Below are 22,787 nucleotides of genomic sequence, written 5' to 3'. Positions count from 1 at the left end.
AAGTACCCAACCACAAAGATCTGATTTTCAATCAGCACATATTTATTTGACGACTACTACAATTATCATTCTAGATTCATTCAATATTAGGGCCATAGTTACTGAACACCAAGGCTAGTATGTTTCAAAAGCAGAGGGGAAATTACGTGTTTGGAATCAAGAAACATTTGTCCTGCATACTTTTGAGTCTTTCAAGATGTCATCTTAGCAGATCCGAGAGAGACCACCCTCAGAGCTGTGAACAAGGTTACAGGTTTTCACACAACAACATAGAATCATAGAACTGAAAGGGACCTCAAGAAATCTTCTAGTTGAGTCCCCCCCACTCAAAGCAGGACTAAATACTAGACCATCCCTGACAGGTTTATGTCTAACCTGTTCTTAAAAACCTCCAATGATGGAGATTCCACAACCTCCCTAGGCAATTTAGTCCAGTGTTAACTACCCTGACAGGAAGTTTTTCCAAATGTACAACCTAAACCTCCCTTTCTGCAACATAAGGCCACTGCTTCTTGTTCTATCCTCAGAGATTAAAGAGAGCAATTTTTCTCTCGCCTCCTTGAAACCTTTTTTCCTGTATTTGAAAACGGGTATCATAGAATATTAGGATTGGAAGGGACCTCAGGAGGTCATCTAGTCCAACCCCCTGCTCAAAGCAGGACCAACTCCAGCTAAATCATCCCTATTCCGTTATGTCCCTATTCAGTCTTCTCTTCTCCAGACTTAAACCCAGTTTTTTAAATCTTTCCTCAGAAGTCATATTTTGTAGACCTTTAATTTTTGCTGATCTCCTCTGGACTTTCTCCAGTTTACCCACATCTTTCCTGAAATGTGGCACCCAGAATTGGACACAATACTCCAGTTGAGGCTGTATGAATCAAGAGGCAGAGTGTAAGAATTACTTCTCATGTCTCACCTGCAACATTCTTGTTAAACCATCCCAGAATGCTTGCTTTTTTTTTTTTTGGCAAGTGTTACGCTGTTGACTCATATTAAGCGTGTGATCATTATGACCCCCCCAAATCCCTTTCCGCAGTACGCCTTGCTAGGCAGTCATTTCTATTGTGTACGTATCCAACTGATCGGTCCTTCCTAAGTGGAGTACTTTGCATTTGTCATTATTGAATTTCATCATATTTACGTCAGACCATTTCTCCACTTTGTCCAGATCATTTTGAATTTTAGTTCTATCCTCCAAAGCACTTGCAACCCCTCCCACTTTAGTATCGTTCACAAACATGCACATTTACAAAAAGAATACGGTAACTAGAAGCTACCAGCATGCCTGCAATACCTCAAAGGTAAAGCTATTGCGGACACGTGCACTATCAAGCATGTGGTATTTTATTTAGAAAATGCCAGACATTTTCAAATTAAAAGTTATTTTAGAGATGTGGAGTTGCTATTATATAGTTCCCTCATTTAAGGGGGTAGAGGCTCAGCTGCTATCAATGGTCATAGTGCCATTAAAGTCACTAAAGCTATGACCATTGAGATTAGCTGTGGTTCTGTCCCTACATGGAGAGTCAGCCACCCATATTGCCCCACTGGATTTGCCAATTTTATAATGTAATAAAAATAAAATTATTTGAGGCAAAAAGCAAAGATTATGCAGTGGCCATTTTCCATCTTCAACTTGTTCGTAACTTCTCTTGCTGACTATATTTTAGGAACAGTTGCAATTGAAAAATGACAAATGAGCCTAAAAGTGGTTTTGATTTTTTTTACATTTACTTCCCTAGAATTGGATTATGGATGTTTGACAGCTGGCTGTGCCAACACTTTTTTCTTTTTTTAAAGCATTGCCTTATATTTAAGCAATTTTCTGAACAGGCAGTTTGTGAATACAAACATATTGCTGAGGTATTGAAAAATCCACCAGGAACTTAAACTGTCCAAGAGCCACATTTCATAATATATTCAGACTTGCTATTCAAGCAGAAAATTTTATTATACTCTTGTAGCACCTCCTAGCTCACCACAGGAATACACAACAAAATTGCTAATTCTATAAAGCTCACGTACATTAGCACCTGTGTTGCTCAGGCTCACTTCATGTCTTTTACTTGGAAACGTGAATCTCCTCTTTTATCCTAGAAGAGTTTAGTGCTACATTTTACATATTCAAACTATCCACTATTAACTTTCAAAACAGGATAATGAATATTCTAGTGACTTTCACAACTAATATCCGCTATCTGTTTGATTTAGAAATACCCACTTGAATATAGGATACCATACAAACAGTTAAGTATCTAAATGTTCTCTACTTCAAACAAATTTTAATGCATGTTTTTATTCCTTTTGGACACTCCCAAGTGAAAACTGTTTTTAAAATCAAGTTCCTCTCTGTTTATGCAAGAGAATATTTTCTGACAATAGAGGCACTGAAATGTGTAGGAAAGGACTAAAGGATGAAAACTCCCAGCAAATCCTTCAGTTTCTCCCCAATTTTTCCATTGATGTCTACAGTTTGAGCCACAAGGCCTACCCACGATCCGATCCACAGAAGATTATCTGCACAGAAGCCCTGTGCCTTCACACAAGCACTCCTATGGCAGCACAGCTATCAGAGACTCCCTCAGGCCAAGACCACACACAGCGCACCCCCCTACGCACCTGATTGTACTACCTTTCCCCAATAATCTTTATGCACATCCCACATGGATCACCTCCATTGGACTCTCATATTGCAAAGGTGGCTGATTCTACCTCTTTGCAGGATAGGGGATCTCTGGACAGAGGAACCCTTCCATGCAAAGAGTACGTAGGCTTAATCAAGACCTAAAATCAGATTTCCAGAGTTCTGTTAGTGACTCTTTTCCTCCCATGGGTGACAGACAAGGATTTGGGGAAGGAACTTGATGCAGGAACTCCTCCTGAAACAGGGCATGAATGTTTGAGGGACATCTTTACACAGAGACCTTCAGCTAGCAGCATCCCACCTCCAACCAAATGCACTCCACCAATTGACTTTTGGCACCAACAGAATCTGGTTTTCTTAAAAATTTTTAGGATTAACTGCTAATAAAATACTGGATTGAAGTACTAGCTATTGGATTATATTATTAATTCAGGCCAGAGATGTATTTTGCACACACCCCCTTCCACATACTGTACTTTGTTTCTTGTATTATCTGCCAGCATGTGTTACTGTGCATTAGAGCCCAGTGTGGGGGGGAAGGAGATTTCGTTACCAAAATACAACTAACATTTTAAAAATATCATTACATTTACTAAAAGTGTGAAAACAGGACAAAATGGATATATCACCTAGCAATAGACTGAAATCAAACTCATTCCAAATGACTGTCCCCTTCACTTTCAGCCATCACATAGCAAGTTTTTGATCACCATTTATCTGAGTGATCTTAGACCCTGGACCAGCTTAGCATTATTTTATTAGCTATCCATGTACCATTTGATCCCTTAACTTTAATTAGTAAAGCTTTTTCTCCCCTCAGTTTGTAAAAATAATTTGAAATCTTGTGCAATTTTAGTCTCACTTGTGGAACTGTTACACAGCATAAACCTCAAAGGGAACACTACAATGTGTAATAATCCCTAACACAATTTATCATGTTTACAATCTAGTTCACAGGCAAAATTCCTGTTAATGAAACTAGGATTTGGTCCTTAGATTGTACACTAATTAGGACAGGCATAAGTATGCTGCTATGTAAGATATAGCTATGGATATTTTGCATATATGAAGAAAATAATTGCATAGTCCCTAATCCATTTTATTCTGATATTTTAAAGTTTGAATTATTTCAACTTCGGTTTTGGGATCTCTTGATTTTAAATACAGAACTATTAGTCAGCCAACTGAGAAAAAAAATTTGATTCAGGATTAGGAAAAGGAAATTCTAAATTCAAAAAAGTACAAAAAGATAGCAGGATTCAGCTTTTAAATGTGAATATCAATGGGGACTCGGTGGATTTTATTTCACTGGAGAAATAAAACAAATCTTGCTTTATAATTATTATGTACATCACACATTCAATTTGTATTTTACCTAATTTGAACAATAGTGTTTAACTTTTTACAGTTTTTAACTTTAGGTATGTTAAGATAGAAGAAGCTAGTCAAAGGCTTTCTAGAATCACACAAAGTCCTATAAAAATGTGCATGCCAAAATCCAAATGTGATTATATATGCTGAATGTATGCAAATTTAGTGTAACTGGAAATACAAAGTGCCCAATTTTCCTCCCTCTTCACTGGTTTTACACCAGTGGAATTCCACTGACTTCATAAGAGTTACTCCTCACTTACCCTGATGAAAGAGAATTGCAAATGAAGTACAATTCCCTACACTGGCCTTTTACTGTGAGTGAAAGTGCAAGAAAGGTTAGTAAGATGACCACACTTCAGCAGGAACTTTTTTTAAAACAGTGTACAAAACCTTTATTCACCAATAAGTTAAAGTGCTCTCATAAATAGATGTTTAGTCTTTTGTACACTGTGTTTAGGAGTATAAAGCTTTCAGTAAAAGCTTCATTTATTCCTCAGACTCTGATCCTTCCTCATCTTGACTGATCTGGAAGTACCGCAGCTCATATGTCTCCTTATCAGATGCGACCACACGAAGCCAGTCACGAAGATTGTTCTTCTTGAGATATTTCTTTGTGAGGTATTTCAGATACCTTTAAAAAAGGTAAATATCAATTAACATTCTCTCATAAGACTTCTTATTGCTATCTTCCATGTGACATCCATGATTCAATTTTATGAATGCAACAAATACAAAGATTGCAGTTTTTAGTAGATGTTGTATGTTTTCAGTGGTCTCTGTGCCTAACACTCATGCTCAGAAATTAAAATTGAGTATATGTATAATTATTTCATATGCAGAATTTCATTCCTGAAGTATCAAATTTTTGCAGTATGTTATACTTCACTATCACACTGTGCTATGGCAGTCAAGATAGTGATGTCAAAGCACCAGAAACAAACACTAGCACACTTACTTTAATCTTCTCCCCATCCTAAAAGTTTATCTACACACACAAATTATAATGCATTAACTGTTAAAGGGGTGCAACCCCCCCCCCACATTCCCCAGTGTGGATGCAATTACATGAATATAAAGGTGCTTATACTGATATAGCATATTCCCCCTAAATTACAGGGAATAAGCTAAACCTATATAAAGAACCTTTATCGATCACAATGTTCACATTAGGGGTATATGGATTTAATTTCAGTACAAAAATACATCACATGGCTAAGTTAAATTGGTACAAAAACTGTGTAGGTCTGGTCTAAGTCACTGATAGATTAGATATGATGTATAGATGATGATGATGTATATGATGATCTATATGATGTATAGATTAGATATGATGTATAGAGAAAGACAGTGTCACATAAGAATTAAATTATATTGTGTCCAGCTACTCATAATTCAGAATGACTTGAACCATAATATATACATAAGCACAAGCAAATCAACAACCACCTTATAGTAAAAGCTATGCCCACCTTTTAGAGAACTGCTTCTCAGATATGACTGTGATCTTGTTCTTAAAACGTTCAATGTGAACTATGTTCCCCAGATTTCCAGTTTTTCCATTGACCTTAACCTTCTCCTTTAGGAATTGTTCCTATTTCAACAAAATACAAAAATGGAACACTAGGGAATGGTGCCCTAGGTATGCACTAGGGAAGGGACCCCTAGCCATATAGTACATGTTAAAAATCAAATTTACTTTATATGTTATCAACATAATAAAATCTTGCTGTAAGCAACTGAAACAACCATCTTGAATAAAACTTTTAATTAATAAAATATTAATACAATACTTTTAATCTGTAAAAGCTGCATTAGACTTTTGTTTGACAATTCAAGCCTTTTTAACAAACATTTATTTTGAAGATAAAACTATACTGATTGAATTTACTTTTTTAAAAACTCAGAATTAATAAGCTTTGTCAGCTCTGGTCTGATTTCCATATATACTTATACATATTATAAAGTTGTTCATTAAGAGTATAAATAGAGCTACTTACAAAATTTCCAGAGTCAAATATTCCATCTTCTACAGGATGTGTCAGGTCAAGGCTAAACTTCCAAGTTGATTTTTTTGACTTTCTGTCTTTTTGCTTTAAAAATAAAAGTTACTCATTTAGTCATTATATATCACTCCTCCAACCCCACTTTTAAAAAAAAACCTTCTTACAAGCGGGGACATCTGCATGAAAACAGAATCTTGTTTGTTAGCTAATTTATACTATCATTAAATGGACTGGTTCATACCCCTTGCAAGCAGTAAGCTAGAAAATTGTCTGACACCACCTGGACAAGGAGCAGATTATACTGGGTCCCTAACCGAAGGCTTGGTCTAAACTTAAGTTATATTGCATTACTATCATCAGAGAGGCAGTTTCATATGTTACTAACATAGCTATGCCAGTAAAAGCGCTATTGTAGTTGCAGTTTCACCAGTGTAACTGTGCTTATACTGGTATAACTGTGTATGGTTTTGCCAGTTTAAATACACTGTTGTAATTATACCAGCAAAGCTTCATGCTTTAGGTCTCAGTTTATTTTCTATATTTCATATCAGTTATGGGACTTCTCATTACTAGTGAATTATAGGTACCAAACTGGCATTAAAAGTCAACCTGGCTAACCCAGAAAGTACAGCCACAAAGCACGCTCAAGCGGATGGAGATTTTAGGCCCCCTATGTGTGAAAATGCTGTCCAAACATGCGGCCATAAAACATTTTCGGAAGTATTAAGCAGCCCCAGCTCCCATCCCCAGGAAGTGGAGCCCGGAGCCTTCAGCACCTCTGAAAACATCAGTCCCCTTTCACCGAGGTGCTGAAATACGGTTGTATGGGCCTAGCGTGCGGGGCTCGGCCTGACGAGCTCTGCCTACCGCCAGGCAGCGATGGGAATGGGCAGGTGGGATTTCACAGGGCACGAACCACGTTACCGAAAAGCCCCTTTGAACGCACGGTGCAGTCACCCCGCGCCTTCCACCGAAGGCCTGCAACGAGCGCCGCGCCTCGCCTCCTTCCGCAAGGCAGTGACGTGCCAGCCCGACCGCCTGTGCACAGGGGAAACTGAGGCACGAGGCGGTTGCGCGCTTAGCACCAGGTAACACAGCAGGCCCGATTTCTACCTTCAGGCTCTACCCGCTTTATAACACCCCCCCACACACACACACACTCCCCGCCCGGCCCCTGCCCTTGTCCCGCACTCGGGTTGGTGTCATCCTTAATGCCATGACAACGGGGCTACCCCCCCCCCCCCGCTCTGCGGGGTGAGTGAGACCCCGGCCCGGGCACCGTGGGCGGCGCGGCGCGGCACAGCACAGGCAGGCAGGCAGGCCGGCCGCCCCCGGCCCGCTGGCACAGATTAGAAGTGCCTCCCCTTGGCGGCACTACCGGGTCGCTCCTAACCTAAACCTAAACCTGCCCGTGCCCGCGCCCGCCACGCGGCCGGCCCCGTCACTCACCGGAGCCATCTCGCCGTAGCCAGCAGCGCCAACTACTCACTATTGGGCGGCCTCTCTCCGAAAGGCGGAAGCCCCCGCCGCGCGGGGTTTTTATCGCTATCGTCGGTGTGATGTCATCACGCACAAGCGTGCGGCGTAAAGAGGGACACGGAGCCGATCGTTGTCCGGGAGAGGGTGGCTGTGTCGTCACAGCCTGAGCGGGCGAGGGCGGGCCGCAGCGCTGCGTTCCTCAGTCAGGCCGCGCGGGCTGTGTGTCGTCACGACTGCCTTGTGCAGCGCGGAGCGGCCATGCGGGAGCAGGGCTGACTGAATCTCAGCAGCGTGATTGAGCGTCTGGTTCTGGTGCGTTACGCGTTTGTGTTGCTCTCTTTAGGGACAGGGTTGGTTGAATTTTTTTTTTTTTTGCAACATTCAGAAACACGATTAAACATTAAAAAAACAAAACAAAAAAAAAAACCCATCCAAAGAAATCCCCCCATCCAACAATGAAATCTCTGCCTGGTGTGACCTGCAGGATTGCACCAGAAGTGTTTGACAGCTAAAACGTTAAGAATTAAGAAAAACAAAACTAAGGCTTTTTAACACGGAAAATCGCTGCAATATTTAAAAAAAAATCCATCCAACCTAAAGCGAAATCTTGGAGCAGTTTTTCAAAATATTCTTTAAGGTCCTGCTCCTGTAATAAATGAGCTGTGCCCAGATGACCCCGTAAAGCCAGGCAGGCAGAGCTCAGTGCAGGCCTGGGGCCCACATTTGTAAAGGTCAGGGAGGAAGAATCTGCATCCATGCTTGGGCTTTCTGCAGTGCAAATGCAAAATTAACTGAAAATATTAAAGTCATCACACTGGGCCAGAACTAAACATTTGTTTCTTGCCCCAGGCAAACTATGGCTGTAAACCTGTATTACGATATGTTAACACATACATTCTCCCCTTTTATCTATATCATAAAGATTCCAATAACCTCATTCTGTACCCACTCTGGAGCCTAGAACAGCTGTGGAGTCAGTGTGAAGTGATGGAACCTGCTACAAGCCTGGTTGAGAGAATATCAGGAAGTTCAACCATAAGCAGGTTGTGGGGCCTGTCACTGTCCAATTCTTAAGGTCTTAGTCACTTTTGGCTTCTTTTGTACACATACCTTTATGCATTACTCCAGTGACAGGCTAGCACAGGCTTTCAGCTACTAATAGTTAATGGCTACATGTTGCTTTAAATTAGTCCTCCATTTTACACACTGTAATTACAAGAGCACCTCCTCCCCCCAAAAATTTCTCTGCTGACCCTCCAAAGGTCAGGTTTCTAGCTTGATTGCTCCTGTATCTTCATTCCCTTCTCATGAAGTCCCAGTTTCCCTTCCATTCACCACTGAACCTCCATTAAATCCAGTTTCTTCCTCCACTTCCTAAGGTACTAGAAAACTGTTCTTAAAAATTAAAATTTCCTCCTTCATGCTCCTGATCTTCCGGAAAAACCTGTTGACAATACAGGACAGCATATGGCAGGTGGCTTTACAGCTAGATTTGTCAAAAGAAAGGGTGTATATGGTCAATGCTGTGAACATGCCCACATGGACATCTGCTGGGGCAACATCATCATCTAATACTGCTGGCCAGATTCTCAGCATGCCTAATAAGCACGATAGCTGTTGCTGGCTCACTTATGCACCTACACAATTCTTAGAATAGTAGCCTCAGAATTCTTTAAAAAACAGGCTTTATGTAAATACTGCCACAGTTCAGGGCAACTGCACCTGTATACCCACTCTATGGTCCTTCGAAGCTGTAGGCGCTCAGCCGTCATCTGTCTTGGGTAGAGATATGTCTGTCTCTCTCTCTCCCTGTCTTGAGTTTTTCCAGGTGGTGGTACTTTTGTGGAGGTATTACAACCTGACTGAATTTGCCTAATCATTCCCCATTGTTCTTAGATCCTGGAGGTACTGTTGTCACCCTCCCTCATGGAATTACATACGATGCCTGGATCACCATGATACAGAAACTTTAATACAGTATGAGCTCTCAAAGATATTGCAGGAAAGTGCCATATCTGTCACATCTACCCAACAAGCAAAAAGAGTACTTCACAACTTGACGATTCATTTTGAATCCTTATCGCTGACCACAGCATCTCACATAAGGCAGTGATTTAATATACAATTACATATCTAAAAACCAAGTGACTATATAACAGCTATATGATGTATTTAAAAAGAAGTAATCACAAATACAGTTGTTAAAGTCTCCATGGTGTAACTAACAATTAATGTGCCCAGGTTAGTTCCACATACAATTATATTTCTTTTAGAAACATAAAATGTACCCCACACATAGGCTCAGAGCACCCTATTAATTTTTAAAAGTACATTTTTGTCTGATCTGCGGATTTTTATTCAAACACCTTCTGTGTCAGACATCTCCATGGTTAGGGTACTCAGAGTGCCTTCAATGCCCTGCATTTCTCAGGCAGAATGGGAATTTGCACTCACAGCTCCTCCATCCTGGGTAAGTGCTTTAACTACAGGGCTATTGGGTACAGGTGGCTCCTTGTTTTTCCTGAGAAAAATCTGATCTGGCTTAGGCATTTAAGTTCAGGAAAGGGTTCGTGGCTGTGAGTTTCAAGTGTAGGACGGGATCGCCTGTTATCCCACAGTTAGGTGCTAGAGTACTTTGAGGGGCAGGGTTTAGGCTCAACCCTTCTCCTCAGCATTTTCTACTGGCCAACTGAGGCAGCTCCCCACTTAACATGCTGGCTTCTATGAATCCCTTTTTTAACACCTCAGTCTCCTCATACATTGTATGGGCGGGGGGCGGGCCCTGATGCATAACTTGGGGTTGTAAATTCCATTTGGTACAGGGTGCCTAACAGTTAAGCATTGCAAAGCTCAGCCTAAATCCCTCCTGTGAATCCCATACTTAGGAGCCTAAATTCCATGGGCTTTCAATAGGACAATACTCCTGAAAATTTTAGCCTAAAGTGTATTGAGTTAACCCATTAAGATTTATGCAGTTAGTTTAATGCACACTTTTTATGTCTCTTTGGTGAGCTATGCCATCCAGCTGGATCCTCAAAACTGTATGAAATATAGGCAGGCCCATCAAGAGAAATTTAGGGCCCCAGTACATCACGTTCAGTGGAGTCCCATCTCCTCGCATTTCACTTTATTTACAGACACATTCTGCAGATCCAAGTGCACTCACGGCCCAGTACTATTGTCCACCCCTTATCAGCCCTCAATATAGAATCCTCTTAAGAAAGGAAGTCACATGTGCCCAGTTCATACATAACAGCATTAAGAATGATAGCACTCTGCTAATTTCTGAAACAATTTTCCTTGCCAGCAGAGTGAGTCTGGGAGCAGCCTTAGCAATCTTGCTCTCTGTATTAGCACAGCTCAGAGAATTTGGAAAAGGATGTGCTAGATTTCCAGAAACAGATAATGATGCCTCTTGGACAAATGGAGTGACATGAAGTAGTTATGTTACAAGTAATGGATTAGAAAAACCCTGATTCTCTCCTAATTGGAGGAAACAGCAATTTGAGCAATCTACAAGGAACGCAATTGGAGCACCTAAAGGACCATCACCATTCTTTCTAAACTAGCATTCAGTTTATTAGGGAAATATTCTTCCAACATCAGCAAAGCTTTTTACCTACTCACATAAAAGTATTCCCTGATGAAATCTTATATCATGCCAATCACCATAGTATTTCTTGGATAAAGGTACAATTGTCACAACATGGCAAGAAATACACCATAAAATGTTTGAGAGTTGATTTTATTTCTTTTGACAGGAATGTCAGCACTCACCCCTTTCCCCCATACAACTTCTATGACAAGCCCTTGTAGTTTTAAAAAAAATGTTTTTCACATGGAATGAACATATGTATTGCTAAAGGTAGTGAATTAAAAAAAAAAAAGTATTTCAAGACTGGACCGGAAGTTTAGCTTTCCCCCTACCTTGCTGTAACTTAGTCAAAATGAACAAACATTTCATAAAAACATTTTAGTCAACTTCATTATCTAAACATTAAAGAGCCTTCTTTCAACAATCTTTTGTATGCCTAATAAACCTCCCTTGCTCTTAGTAACGCTGAGAATTTAACTGTTACAGAATTGTAAGATGTTATACCTTTCAAAGTTATTGGTTTTATGATTTTAAAAAGCAAATATATCTGCTACAATATATAAACATTTGAATCCTTCCAGCTGATAACCAATAGGCCCATTTGCTCACTTGTCCCTAAAGACTAGATACAATAGTTTACAGGGTTTAATTTCTTGCTATGGATTAGTAAGATGGCATTGCATAAATACAGTAATTAAAACATCTCTTCCCCCTCCCTTTTTAAAAAAATACATTGAATAGTACTTGATATGTTTACAATATACAATATAGAATAATTTGAGAATAATGGGGTATCATTTATTCTACAGTAATACGCAGCAAGCATTTAAACTAAACAAGAGTGTTTCTAAGTTTACAATGGTTATTTACCACAATACAGAATCACCCCCAAGATGCCAAATACTTCAGGGTGAGACTACAGATGTTAAAATGAGACTCAAGAAGCTCTAAATGTACTGTGCAAAACTTAAAATTCCACCATATGTTCAGCATAATATATTCATTTTAAGATTTATACCTTCATTAAAATGGTCTTGATACATAAAATTCACTGATACCCAATAGCCTTAATAGTAAGGACATACTGAATCTTCCTTACCAAACCTGAATTCTTGTAACAAGCTACATTCTAGTTATTCAACAAAAAGTATGATTTATTGAATTTAAGTCTGTTTAATACTTAGGCTTACTGAAGTCAAGTATGTTAATTACAATAGTTTGACCTCTCCCCAAATGTGATTCCTTTACAGATTATGTAGAATACAGTATTATGAGACTATATACTGTGCACCACCTTGGGCAAGCTACAGGCTACTATGAATTAGAAAAATCCTGTAAGAGACTTGCAAGCAGTTAGTTTAAATAACAAACTTCAGCCCTGAGAACAATGCATTCAAATCATGGCTCGACTAGTAATAGTCTAGTTGAAAAGCCACCATATCAAGCAAAAATTAAAAGGGTCTATTTGTTAAATAATATTTACCAACATTTGAGGCAAAAAATAGCCTATACCACATTTAAAAAACTGAAAAGACAAAAATCCTAAAAAGACTGGTGCCATAAAAGTGTAACAGTAGGAGTGAAAATATTCCCTAACCCCCACCATCTTCAGCCTTTTAATTTAGGGAATTGCAGCAGCTGCTGTTAAAGGTCGCAATTTTCATGTTTTGGTAGCAGCAAGTTGATTAAAAAAAAACCACTTAGTTTAGAAGCTAGTGGTACAAACCAGGTAAATAGAGGAGATCAGTTTTAAAGTGGAGCACTGAGAGCAAGAAACTCACTCTCATCAAGTTTCTGACAGAGATTTTGTGAAGATGCAGCAATGTGAACTGCTCCTAGTAGCAAATTTAAAGTTTATTGTAAATATGACTATTGACAGCAGGCTGAAATAGCTTACTATTAAAGAAATGGCTTACATGTTCATTCTAAGTTTAGTAAAACATAATACTGTAATGTAACTGATTAAGTGTCTCAGGCCTTGTTTACACTAGCACTTATGCCAGCAAAAGTTGTCACTCAGGGATGTGAAAAACACTCCGCCCTCCCCACCAACATGAGTTTTGCCAGTGTAAGCACTTGTGCGCTCAGCACTACGTCAGCAGAGAATATCTCCCACTGACATAGCTACCGCTGCTCATTTAGGTGGTTTTATTATGTCAGTGAGAGAACTCTCTCCCATTGACATAATGTAGCTACACAAACCCTCTTAAGGTGGCACAGCTGTACGGATACAGCTGTGCCACTGTAAGTTTTAAGTATAGACTAGCCCTAAGATACTACTTATAGATTTATGAATTTTCTCCAGGCAATTCCATGTGTATGGCCACCTAATAATTGCACTTTCATAAATCTCAGTGTTTTACAAAAGTGGATAAGCAATAGGTATTTAGTCATATGCAAGACTGAAATAGATGTAACAGTTGCTTGGAGAGGTATTGTCATCTTAAAACCTGCATTTTGCAGAACTGAAGGCAGTAGTTAGCAGAACTGTCTTTTAGCCCCAATAAACCTCCCAATCAAGGGACTACTTTGAAACAGCAAGTCCTCTACTTTTAGGAGATACACTTGTGGACCAACTGCATCCAACAGCTGATTGCATCAAATATTTTAGTTGTGTGTCCTTTAAAAGTGTATTAGGTCAGTAAAATACTACTGGGAGTTGAATTTGTCTAGCCTTTGAACTGCTGTTAGAAGTATTTTAATATAGAGCAGCCAAAACTTTTGTTAAGCTTATTTATATCAGTGGTAGACATACTAGCTGGGCCCAGGCACCTCAGCTTGCCCTTAAGACCAGCTGCAGCAGCACTGGTTATTATAGACCCATTCCTTGAGATAATGAAGCATCTTTTAACAAGCATTACTGCTCCCCCCCACCCTGGAAGGCCACTTCCTGGTCAGGTACAGGAAGACAGAATAGCGAGGATTGGGGTTCAGCTATTAAGAAAGCACTATTGATTACACAGGTTTCAGCCTGTAATAGGGTCCAGAGCCTTGTTTTAAGAATCAAGTTTATTGTTGCATATGAAGCATGATGCCATCTAGGAAGTTCAGCCCCATACCTATCAGCTAGGCAGCATATGTAGTGATATTTGACTGCTGTAAGGATAGTTACAGTACACTGGGCTTTTAAGATAGATAAGGCAGCTATTTATTGCTAGCCTAGGTTGCATGATGCTTGTCTAGTCTATGATGGGTATACTATGGCACCTTCATACCTTCTCCAAATCTGTTTTACTTTTCATCACTAAGGTTGACTGTACTCTCCCATGATTTATATGAAACCTAGTCTAAATGTTCAGTTCATAAGACAGAACGGTTGCTCTGCTCCAAAGCCTTTCGTGGGCTGGAGAGTTCCTACTTCTAAATTAAACCTAGTTTATAGCAGCATGAAGTCACAGCTGCTGCTGCTGCCACCAAGAGATTATGAACTGTGTATGTTTTGTAAGGGCAGCACTCTCACTATTTAAATTGTCCCAAATTAGTCAATAGCCATTGAAGTTTAAGGCAAGTTTATAAAGAGGTTCATTATAGGTAAATTTGGAAGGACAGATTTTTAATCTCTAAATGTCAGCACACATCAATTTGACCATGCTCACAAACCAAGTGAAATGTTTTCATTGGTGAACAAAATTTACAGATAAAGAAAAATGGTGTTTGAGATGTTCGTTTGATGTAAATATATTTAACTGTATATCTTGACAGGTGATGTTGACAATTTGCATTTTAACCATTATAAACCTAACTTTTTTAATCTTAACATCTGCTGTCATTAAGACCCCCAACATTTCCCACTGCTAAAATTCAAATTGATAAAGATACTTAATATAACAAAAAAAAACCAAATCAAGTTCTGCCAAGCCTCATTATAGGGAAATGTGACTTGAAGTTTAATCTATGAACTAATCTACAGCAGAAGAATGAAATTCATGTATAAGAAGCACCATACAGAAAGCACAAGATGTCAAGCTAATGACAATTGTCAAGTTTTGCAGAGCTTTTCGTGTTTGCCTGTTAATGAATTAAGTTAATGAAGTCATGCCTAAATCATTTAAAAGTGTGTAGTCAGGAACAATTGCTACGTTGACAGCTACTGCCATGTTTATTTCTAAAACAGTTAGATGTAACTTACTATTACTACTCCTGTATTTGAGCCATGATTATGTTTTATATCTGTCTGCCACACCTATATTTTACTTTTAAATTGCAAAACAGTTTGCATTTATAATAGTTAAGTTTCCTTTATACAAGAATAGGATGTGCATTTAAGTTCCAATGCTACAATTCATTTCAATTTTCAAAAAAGTGGTCAAAAAAAATCTATACTCTCCTTGTGCTACAAAAATCAAAGTAGTTAGAACCTGAACATTTACACCTAACATTGGAAGCACTGTAAGATTCCTGTGGAATTAGTCACTCCTTTTTATAGTATAAGATAAATAAGAGAGCAACTGAACTGCATTTTTCTATTTTTATTATTTTTTAAGTCTGACAAAGGCCTCGAGTGAAAGTCTATCACTTTAACATCTAATCCCACCTATTTGTGCACCTTTAATCTGGCTATGTAACATCCACCCAACATTCTGACTCCTGCCTACACCAAGGACAGGTTTTGACACCATTTTTAGAGTGTTACAATAAGTAAGCCAACAAGTTGGCAAAAGGAGAGTATAACAGAGGTAATACAGTTAGTTGCACATGGCCACCAGGACTTTGTCAAGCTAATTGGCATTTTTTTTAATCACTTGAGTTTTGTGGTCTAAGAAATGTGACTGGAACCCACAATTCAGTGAGAATCCCAATTCACAAAATATTAATGTCTAAGTTAAAACAATTCTATCTTATGTCAATTCCATCTAAATGTTATGTCAAAAAACTAAGTACTATTTATGTTCTAGGTTCATTTATAATCCTAGATACCTCCTACTATCTTATCTAAAACCCTCTGAATACTGTACATTGTCTGTTCATACAGACAGACATGTTTTGCTCAAGCAAATAAAATATACCTGCTAATGAATGAAACTTCCATCAGGTTTTTTGGACCCATGAACTGAAACCTACAGGCATGTTAGAGTTACACAATTCATAAGGAATTAAAACCTCAGTGATTATGAAAATTGCCAGTCAGCCTGCAACACTAATCCAGAATCCAGCACTATTTTGAAACAATTCGAAAAGAAATGAGGTTGCTTGTGAAGGCCATAGCTTTGGTGACAATCAGAACCAAATTTAAGATCTGTGGTTTGTCTGGACCTGAGCAATTGCTCGAGCCTGAAGATCTCATTTATTTGCAGGGCTTTATGGCTACAGCATATTCTTCACTCATTGCACACATGACTGACACCTAAAAAAGACAAACATGAGTGTTATCCATAAGTTTTTAAACAATCACAAGAGACTTAACTGATGTGATAAAAGGCATCCCACTGAAAACTAATGTTGGAGAGACTCCTCTCCCTGTCCTCTCTTCTTTAAGTAGCAGCAATTACAGATAACGTGGAAAATTGTTTGTTTTTAATGCAATAAGTTTTCTACACTTGGTCATTCAATCAGGCCCTATGCTGCCTTCTCTCCCTGGATATGCTGCCCTTTCTTTGCCCTGCTGCCTGGCCATCTCTAGGTTCTTTCTGCTACATAAGAGAAAATGTGAGAAATCTAGGCCTACCCATATTGGCCAAGCCTCTCAGTGGAGATACAGTTTATGCTAATAACTGTGCTTTTGTTCATATAAGCATTTCCATTAGAGCTTTTACTTTTAATAACTAGGTTGTTTAAGGATATGATCCCTCACCTCCACCTGCATACTCATAGCCTATACAACTAAGCCAGCAAAATTTAAGTTTAGACCAGGCCTCAACTTGGCTTGTTATTCCAGTTTGTGGTGCAGCAAACAGTCTGGATACATGCAAATGCTGCTGAGGTGAGAACCAGCAAGCTTACCATCAACCACAGAAAGGAGACCACAGTTAATTGCTTGTGCCGGGCTACTGTGGGAAGCAACTGTACTCTGAAAATCCTTCCTGCTGAACTGAAGAGTCTGGAAAGCTGGTATGCTTCCAAATTTAGATTGTGAGAAGAGACCAGGACCAGTCTTTATCAGAGAACCTTATGGAAAGTACAGACACCCTTTAAATTTGCCCTTTAGAAGCACCTTGATTGCTTTCTGTTCTTACCTGTACATCTTCACCTGCATTGTATTTCCCTTCTATTTCCTTGCCTAGTTCACCTTCTGGCAGCTTCAGATCCTCACGAACATCACCGCTTTCTGTCAGCAGAGAGAGGTAGCCATCCTGAATACAGATCAGCTACAGGGAGAAGTTGGTTTTTAGAAGATTCATACTGCTAATTTATCTGAATAGCAAGATTTGCTAGTTTGTATTAGTTCAGTGTATTGAGTATTAAAAGTAGGCCATCCCATTACTGACTGCCTCTAGCATAACAATAGCTGAGACTGTTTGGAGATTCTACTTGAAGCAGCAGAATTAACATAACTAATCAGAGTGCAAATCATGCCCTTTGACAATCTTAAGTGACCTTTCAAGAGAAGGGATTGAAAGCTACTTACTTATACTAAACTAAGTTTAGTGTCACATTTGTTTTCAGTGGTCAAATTATTAAGCATATGAATAGCAGTGTCATGGATGCTAGCATGACTACAAAACAAATAAGCCAACCTGCTGATTTAGAGAATGTATTTCTCTAGGCCATCACATCAGATTCCATTTATCTGAAATAATCACTGCAGTAGTTTTTACCTCTAGCTCTTAAGTGCCGCTTCACAAGGGAAACAATTACAATTAGTTTGAACTGAGTTTAATTTTTAAGAGCTTTAAAGGTCAGTTGTATATTCTAGATGCACATCTTTATATTCAAAAGAAGGTTAGAGACTTGAATTTATGAAGCAAAATTCGATCTTTAAGGGACAGACTAGATTGTTCTCACTAATTGTGGTAATAGGTAGAAAAGTGATGCATGCCCAAGAAAGTAAGTGCTTGAAAACGGTCAAGGTGAATCAGGAAGAATATGCTAAACAGCTTAACTGTCATACAGAAAATGGCAATTTCTAATTTTTGAATGGCAATAGTTTAGAAAGCAACTAGTTTTGGATGCCAAAAGCTTAGAATTGCCCATAAGACTGCCTCACATTTGGCACACATCCAAGTTCATATATCCTAACAGATCTAGTTACTAGAAAGTCAGGCCGTCTCGAAGGACCGCTAAGTGAAGCTAAAGAACCAGAACAGTAGTCCTGAAAATATAAAAGTGGGAAGCTCAAGCCCTATAAAATTGTGATTTAGTGCTTGGGATGTAGGACCAACAGCTCGTATATTATTCAAAATATGTACACTACAGGCTGCAGAGTACACAATGCACATTGGGGCAAGAAAGAACAGACCATGATATGGAGGTTTAGTATTAGTACTTTATAGCCATCTGACTTTGGGTCTGCCAATTATTACTAGTGAGGATGTCACTTGATCTCAACAGAAATCAACTAATGACTAAGATGAGCTCCACCATATTTTACCACCATCCTCCATGACTCATCACTTCAGAGTGATCCACCTTTTGAAGTCATTAAGACTAAGTTAGGTGACAATTTCTAGTGTCCTTGGTTTTAAAGTATTTAACTCAATGCACTTTGATTCATCACAGCTGTCATTTCATGCTGACTAAAAGTCTTAATTGAAGTGACAAGGCTAGAAATTTGGCTCTCAAGATCTTAGCTATAGTACTGAGAAATGAAAAGTAGACTGGCAGGTGGCATGCAGATTTGAGATCTAGTTACTTTGTTGTCAGCATCCTTCTAATACACTGAAAAGTTACCAGCTTAATATAAGGAAATATGAACCAGTTGCCTCCATCGACACTGATCAATAGTGTTCAGGAGAAGCAGAATGACTTTGGAGCAGTGCCACCTTGCAAAGTTCAAGTCAACTTCAATTTGAAAGAAATTCAATAGGAATAGTCAAACAGAGCCAAGAGTAAATGTGCTGCTCTGAAGGAAGTCCAGAAATCTTACCCAAGGTAAGTCCTTTCTAGCCCTTGTAGAAAAGAAAACACCAGAGGATAGGAAAGTAACCAGACTCAAACTCCCTGACAGCAAAGTGACATTAAGATCCCAGACTTCAGACCAAAATTTTAAGAGTGTATTGCTAGTATGGCTCAACAAGTAAGTAAAAACTACCCTCAGAAAAGAGCAAGAAAATGGAGTTAGTTTACTTGGAGTATCTGAAATTCATCATTATGGTGACAGTTAAGAAGTTGTCTACTAGTACCATCAGTATACTAACTCACTTGGTAGTCATTCCTCTTGATATTTGGAACATCCATGTTGTGAGTGGATGGGCAGATATCTTCATATTTTTTGCCAGTGAAGATATCAATACCAACCAAATGGACCTGCAAGAACAATAGTAAAAAAACATTTAGTTTTTGTCCACTTAGGGTATGCCACTGGCAGCGTGCTATTCAAGGCAATAGTTTAAGTTGCTGGTTCATTTAAAAAAAATGAACCTGATTCCTCTTGAATGGAAGGGCAAGGACTTTTAGTCAAAGAGTTTATGGGTAACCTGAAAAGGAGAAAGTTCGACTTGTATCCCGCTCATTGTTATGTATGAAGATGACCTGAAAGTTTTTTTATAAAGGAGGAGAGAAAGAAAACTAAGTCTTCATATTCCAGGCTAGGCTACAATGTCATCACTAGATTTGAGACTTGAGGCCTGGTCTACATTTCAATTTTTGCCATCATAAAAAAGTCACTCCAGTCCTAACTGGTACAGCAATGCCAGCAAAAGCCCTATTGCAGATTCAGATTATGCTGACAAAAGGTCTCTTTTCCCAGTATAAGATGAGTCTACAGTAAAGAGACTGTGGTGGTATAGACATCTACTGACAAACTTTAGCTTGGGCCAAGCCTGAGAGATGAAGGGGAAATGGGATTTAAGCCTCTCCTCCTCCTCCTCCTCCTCCCCCCCCCCCCCCCCCCCGTATTAGGGGCACTTCTAGAAACTCCCCAGTATTGCCAACACCAAACTAACCTGTTCACAGCAAGCCTTTTTTGCTATGGTCTTACACATGTTTGTGCTGTTACATGTCTATACTAGGACTTCCGTGATTGTCAGCACAAACTGAGCTGAAATATCACCACCACCAGAGGAATGTAGACTAAACCAAACTCTCATGTAAATAAACTGTTAACACCAACTGACTAAGGTATAAGGTCCTCTTAAACATCAAAATCTGGTCTGTTTCCAGATCACTTAACTAATGTTAAATTACCAGATTACCTGCCCTCATCTTTATTCGTATTTTGTCTATTTTGGTAATTCTTACAGGGCAAACATCTTAGCTGCTGGTAGATATCAATACCAAAATTAGTTTTAAGAATAGTTTCTTAAATAAATACTAACCAAATGGTATGTATCCCACTATGGCCGCTACAGCTGCGCTGCTGTAGTGCCATAGCAGAGACACTTCCTACATCAATAGACAGGATTTTCCATTGATATAGGTAATCAACACACAGCCCTGAGTGATGTAGGTAGGTCAACCTACGCCTCAGGAGTAGGCCAGGCCTGAGGGTGTGATCAGAACTTTTTAAAGCCATAAGATTGTGTGTCCTGTAAACACGCAAATCTCTTTACTGCTCCCATGTGTGATGTAGGTCACCTAGATTTTTTTGTATCTTTAGTTCATTGCGGTTAACTTCAATTGTTTAATAGTTAGACATCTCTTACACATGTAAATCAAGTCTCAACTATACTTTTGTACCTCAAGTACTCAGTTAGCATGTGGTAAAAACAGTATTTGTCACTTAGAACAGAGACATGGGGAGTGTCCAAACCAGCCTTCAAAAAAACACATTAGGTATATCAAATTAATGACAGCTAGAGATATAACAATCTAGTGAAGAGTATGTCTACCTAGCCAAGCCATTTAGATATAGTCTCCCCTATTTGTCTGAGCCCTTCTGCCACACTGCACCTTAATTCTAGATCCTTGTCTAAACTACGATTTGCAAAGTCCTAGTCAAGGACTCAGTATAATCCATTAAAACATGTCAAACACTCTGAGTTGTCTATAGCTTAACATGTATTAGTTAACAGCTTCCAATCCTTGTCTAGGCAAGACTAGTTCAGCATAATCCCTCTGCTGTCTCAGGGCACTTCAAGTCCATAAACCCTAGTATGCCCACATACATTTCAAGATTCATTACTAGTCTGAGCACACATGAGGTTGTATTGCATGCTACCCCCACTCTTTGCCATTTGTTGTAGTGTTGGGACTTAATGGTACAGAAAACATGCTCTGAGGCACCTGCACACTGGTATTAAGTACATAATTGCAAAGAGGAGACCCGTATCCAAGGACTTGAGAGGTGACCTGTGAGTTACATATATAATATGATTTGTATAAAAATAAAGTCACCGAAGGAGAAGTTATTCAACAGGAAAGGTATCAGAGAGCCGGTTTTGTTTACCTTGGCATGACCATGCTTGCCAGTCTTAGAGGTTGACATTTCCACGATTTTGCAAGGACGCCCCTTGAGCACTACAAAGCCGTTCTTGCGCAGCGCGGAGCACTGCATGGGGTAGGTGGAGGAAGCACCAGCATCTCCGGTGGTGAAGTCGATCTCATCAGCCATGGTGTGCAGGGTACGTCAATGGGTACTGAGACAATAAGGGCAGAGAGCGCAGTTCTTAATCAGCAACCCGACAACCGGCAGACGCGGGGCCGAAGCCGAGGCTGCAGCCCGAGCCCGCCCCGAACGCCCACACGGCAATTCAGCAGCCCCTCGGCCCGGCTCGAGCCAGCCGCGCGCGCAGGCGTCGCGCTGCACTGCACTGCAGACACAGGCCGCCTACCCCGCGGCGGAGCGGCTCGGAGGAGCCAGCCGCCCTGCCCCAAGGCTGGCCGGCCGGCCGGCCGCGAGGGGGAGGCGGGTGCGGCCAGTCTAGGCAGCACGCACATCCAGGGTAGCCCCACAGCCGAGAGGCGGCAGGGTCCGCGTCGGCCCTGCCCACGTGCCAGTGGAGACGCCGCTTCAGCGCCCGCTCGAGCCCCGGCCCGGCTTCGGCGGGGATCGAGGGGGGTGGAGACAGAGGCGCCCCCCCCACCGCACAGACCGCGTGTGTGAGGGGCCGGGACGCGCCGCCCCAGGCCCGGCCCGCGGGGAGGGCGAAGGGCTCCACCTCCCGCGGGGCGCCCGGCTCAGGGAGCAGCCCGGCCCCGCTCGCCCCAGCCCGGCTCCTCCTGCGGGGCCGGGAGCGGCGCGCGCCCTGTCCGGCTCTTACCAGCCGAGCGGAAAGGGAGCGTCCTCGCCGCGCACACGCGCCCGCCGCCGGCCAGGGGAGGAAGGGGACGGGACAGGCCAGAGCGCGAGCGACGAAACCCCCTTACCTTACCTCACGCGCACTTCTCTTACCCTCACCCCTCCCCCCCACTTCCGCTTTGTACCCGCGGGCGCAGCTCTGACTGGCTGCCGGGTGGCCAGCTTGGGCGGGGCTCTGTCTGCCTCCGCCCCTTCTATGTGACTCGGGGCGCACACACTTCCGGGTCACCCGCTCGCCCCGCCCCTACCGTGGTGATTCGCCGTCGCTCAGCATTGGCGGGAGTCGGACCACGTGGTGCGGAACGTTCGTTTTTTCCCCTCGACCCCGCTCCTCCTCCACATGCCTTAAGACGGCAG

At 40.8% G+C, this 22,787-nt stretch overlaps 2 protein-coding genes across 4 annotated transcripts; both read right to left on the bottom strand.

Annotated features, from left to right (window-relative positions):
* Nucleotides 1-4,384: 4,384 nt before the first annotated feature.
* On the bottom strand, nt 4,385-7,560 carry RPL22L1 (ribosomal protein L22 like 1). Its single transcript, XM_067536568.1, has 4 exons — nt 7,471-7,560; nt 6,016-6,108; nt 5,488-5,609; nt 4,385-4,649 (listed from the first exon to the last, which is right to left on the bottom strand). The coding sequence occupies exons 1-4, from the start codon at nt 7,477-7,479 to the stop codon at nt 4,505-4,507; spliced, it is 369 nt and encodes a 122-aa protein (XP_067392669.1). The 5' UTR covers nt 7,480-7,560; the 3' UTR covers nt 4,385-4,504.
* A 3,669-nt stretch (nt 7,561-11,229) lies between these two features.
* On the bottom strand, nt 11,230-22,786 carry EIF5A2 (eukaryotic translation initiation factor 5A2). 3 transcript variants are annotated; one of them, XM_067536655.1, is made up of 5 exons: nt 22,679-22,786; nt 21,579-21,768; nt 19,394-19,498; nt 17,269-17,400; nt 11,230-16,439 (listed from the first exon to the last, which is right to left on the bottom strand). In XM_067536655.1, exons 2-5 carry the CDS (start codon nt 21,741-21,743, stop codon nt 16,380-16,382), a joined length of 462 nt encoding a protein of 153 aa, XP_067392756.1. In that variant the 5' UTR covers nt 21,744-21,768; nt 22,679-22,786; the 3' UTR covers nt 11,230-16,379. The 3 variants fall into 3 exon arrangements, with proteins under 3 accessions (XP_067392756.1, XP_067392757.1, XP_067392758.1); XM_067536656.1 differs by lacking the exon at nt 22,679-22,786 and adding an exon at nt 22,499-22,520; XM_067536657.1 differs by lacking the exon at nt 22,679-22,786 and adding an exon at nt 22,393-22,495.
* Nucleotide 22,787: the final 1 nt, after the last annotated feature.

Source organism: Emydura macquarii, unplaced genomic scaffold (assembly GCF_026122565.2).
Source record: "Emydura macquarii macquarii isolate MOO-44397 ecotype Brisbane River unplaced genomic scaffold, CSIRO-AGI_Emac_v2 contig_3603, whole genome shotgun sequence".
NCBI lineage: Eukaryota > Metazoa > Chordata > Testudines > Chelidae > Emydura > Emydura macquarii.
This window is presented reverse-complemented; position numbering and strand designations above follow the sequence as displayed.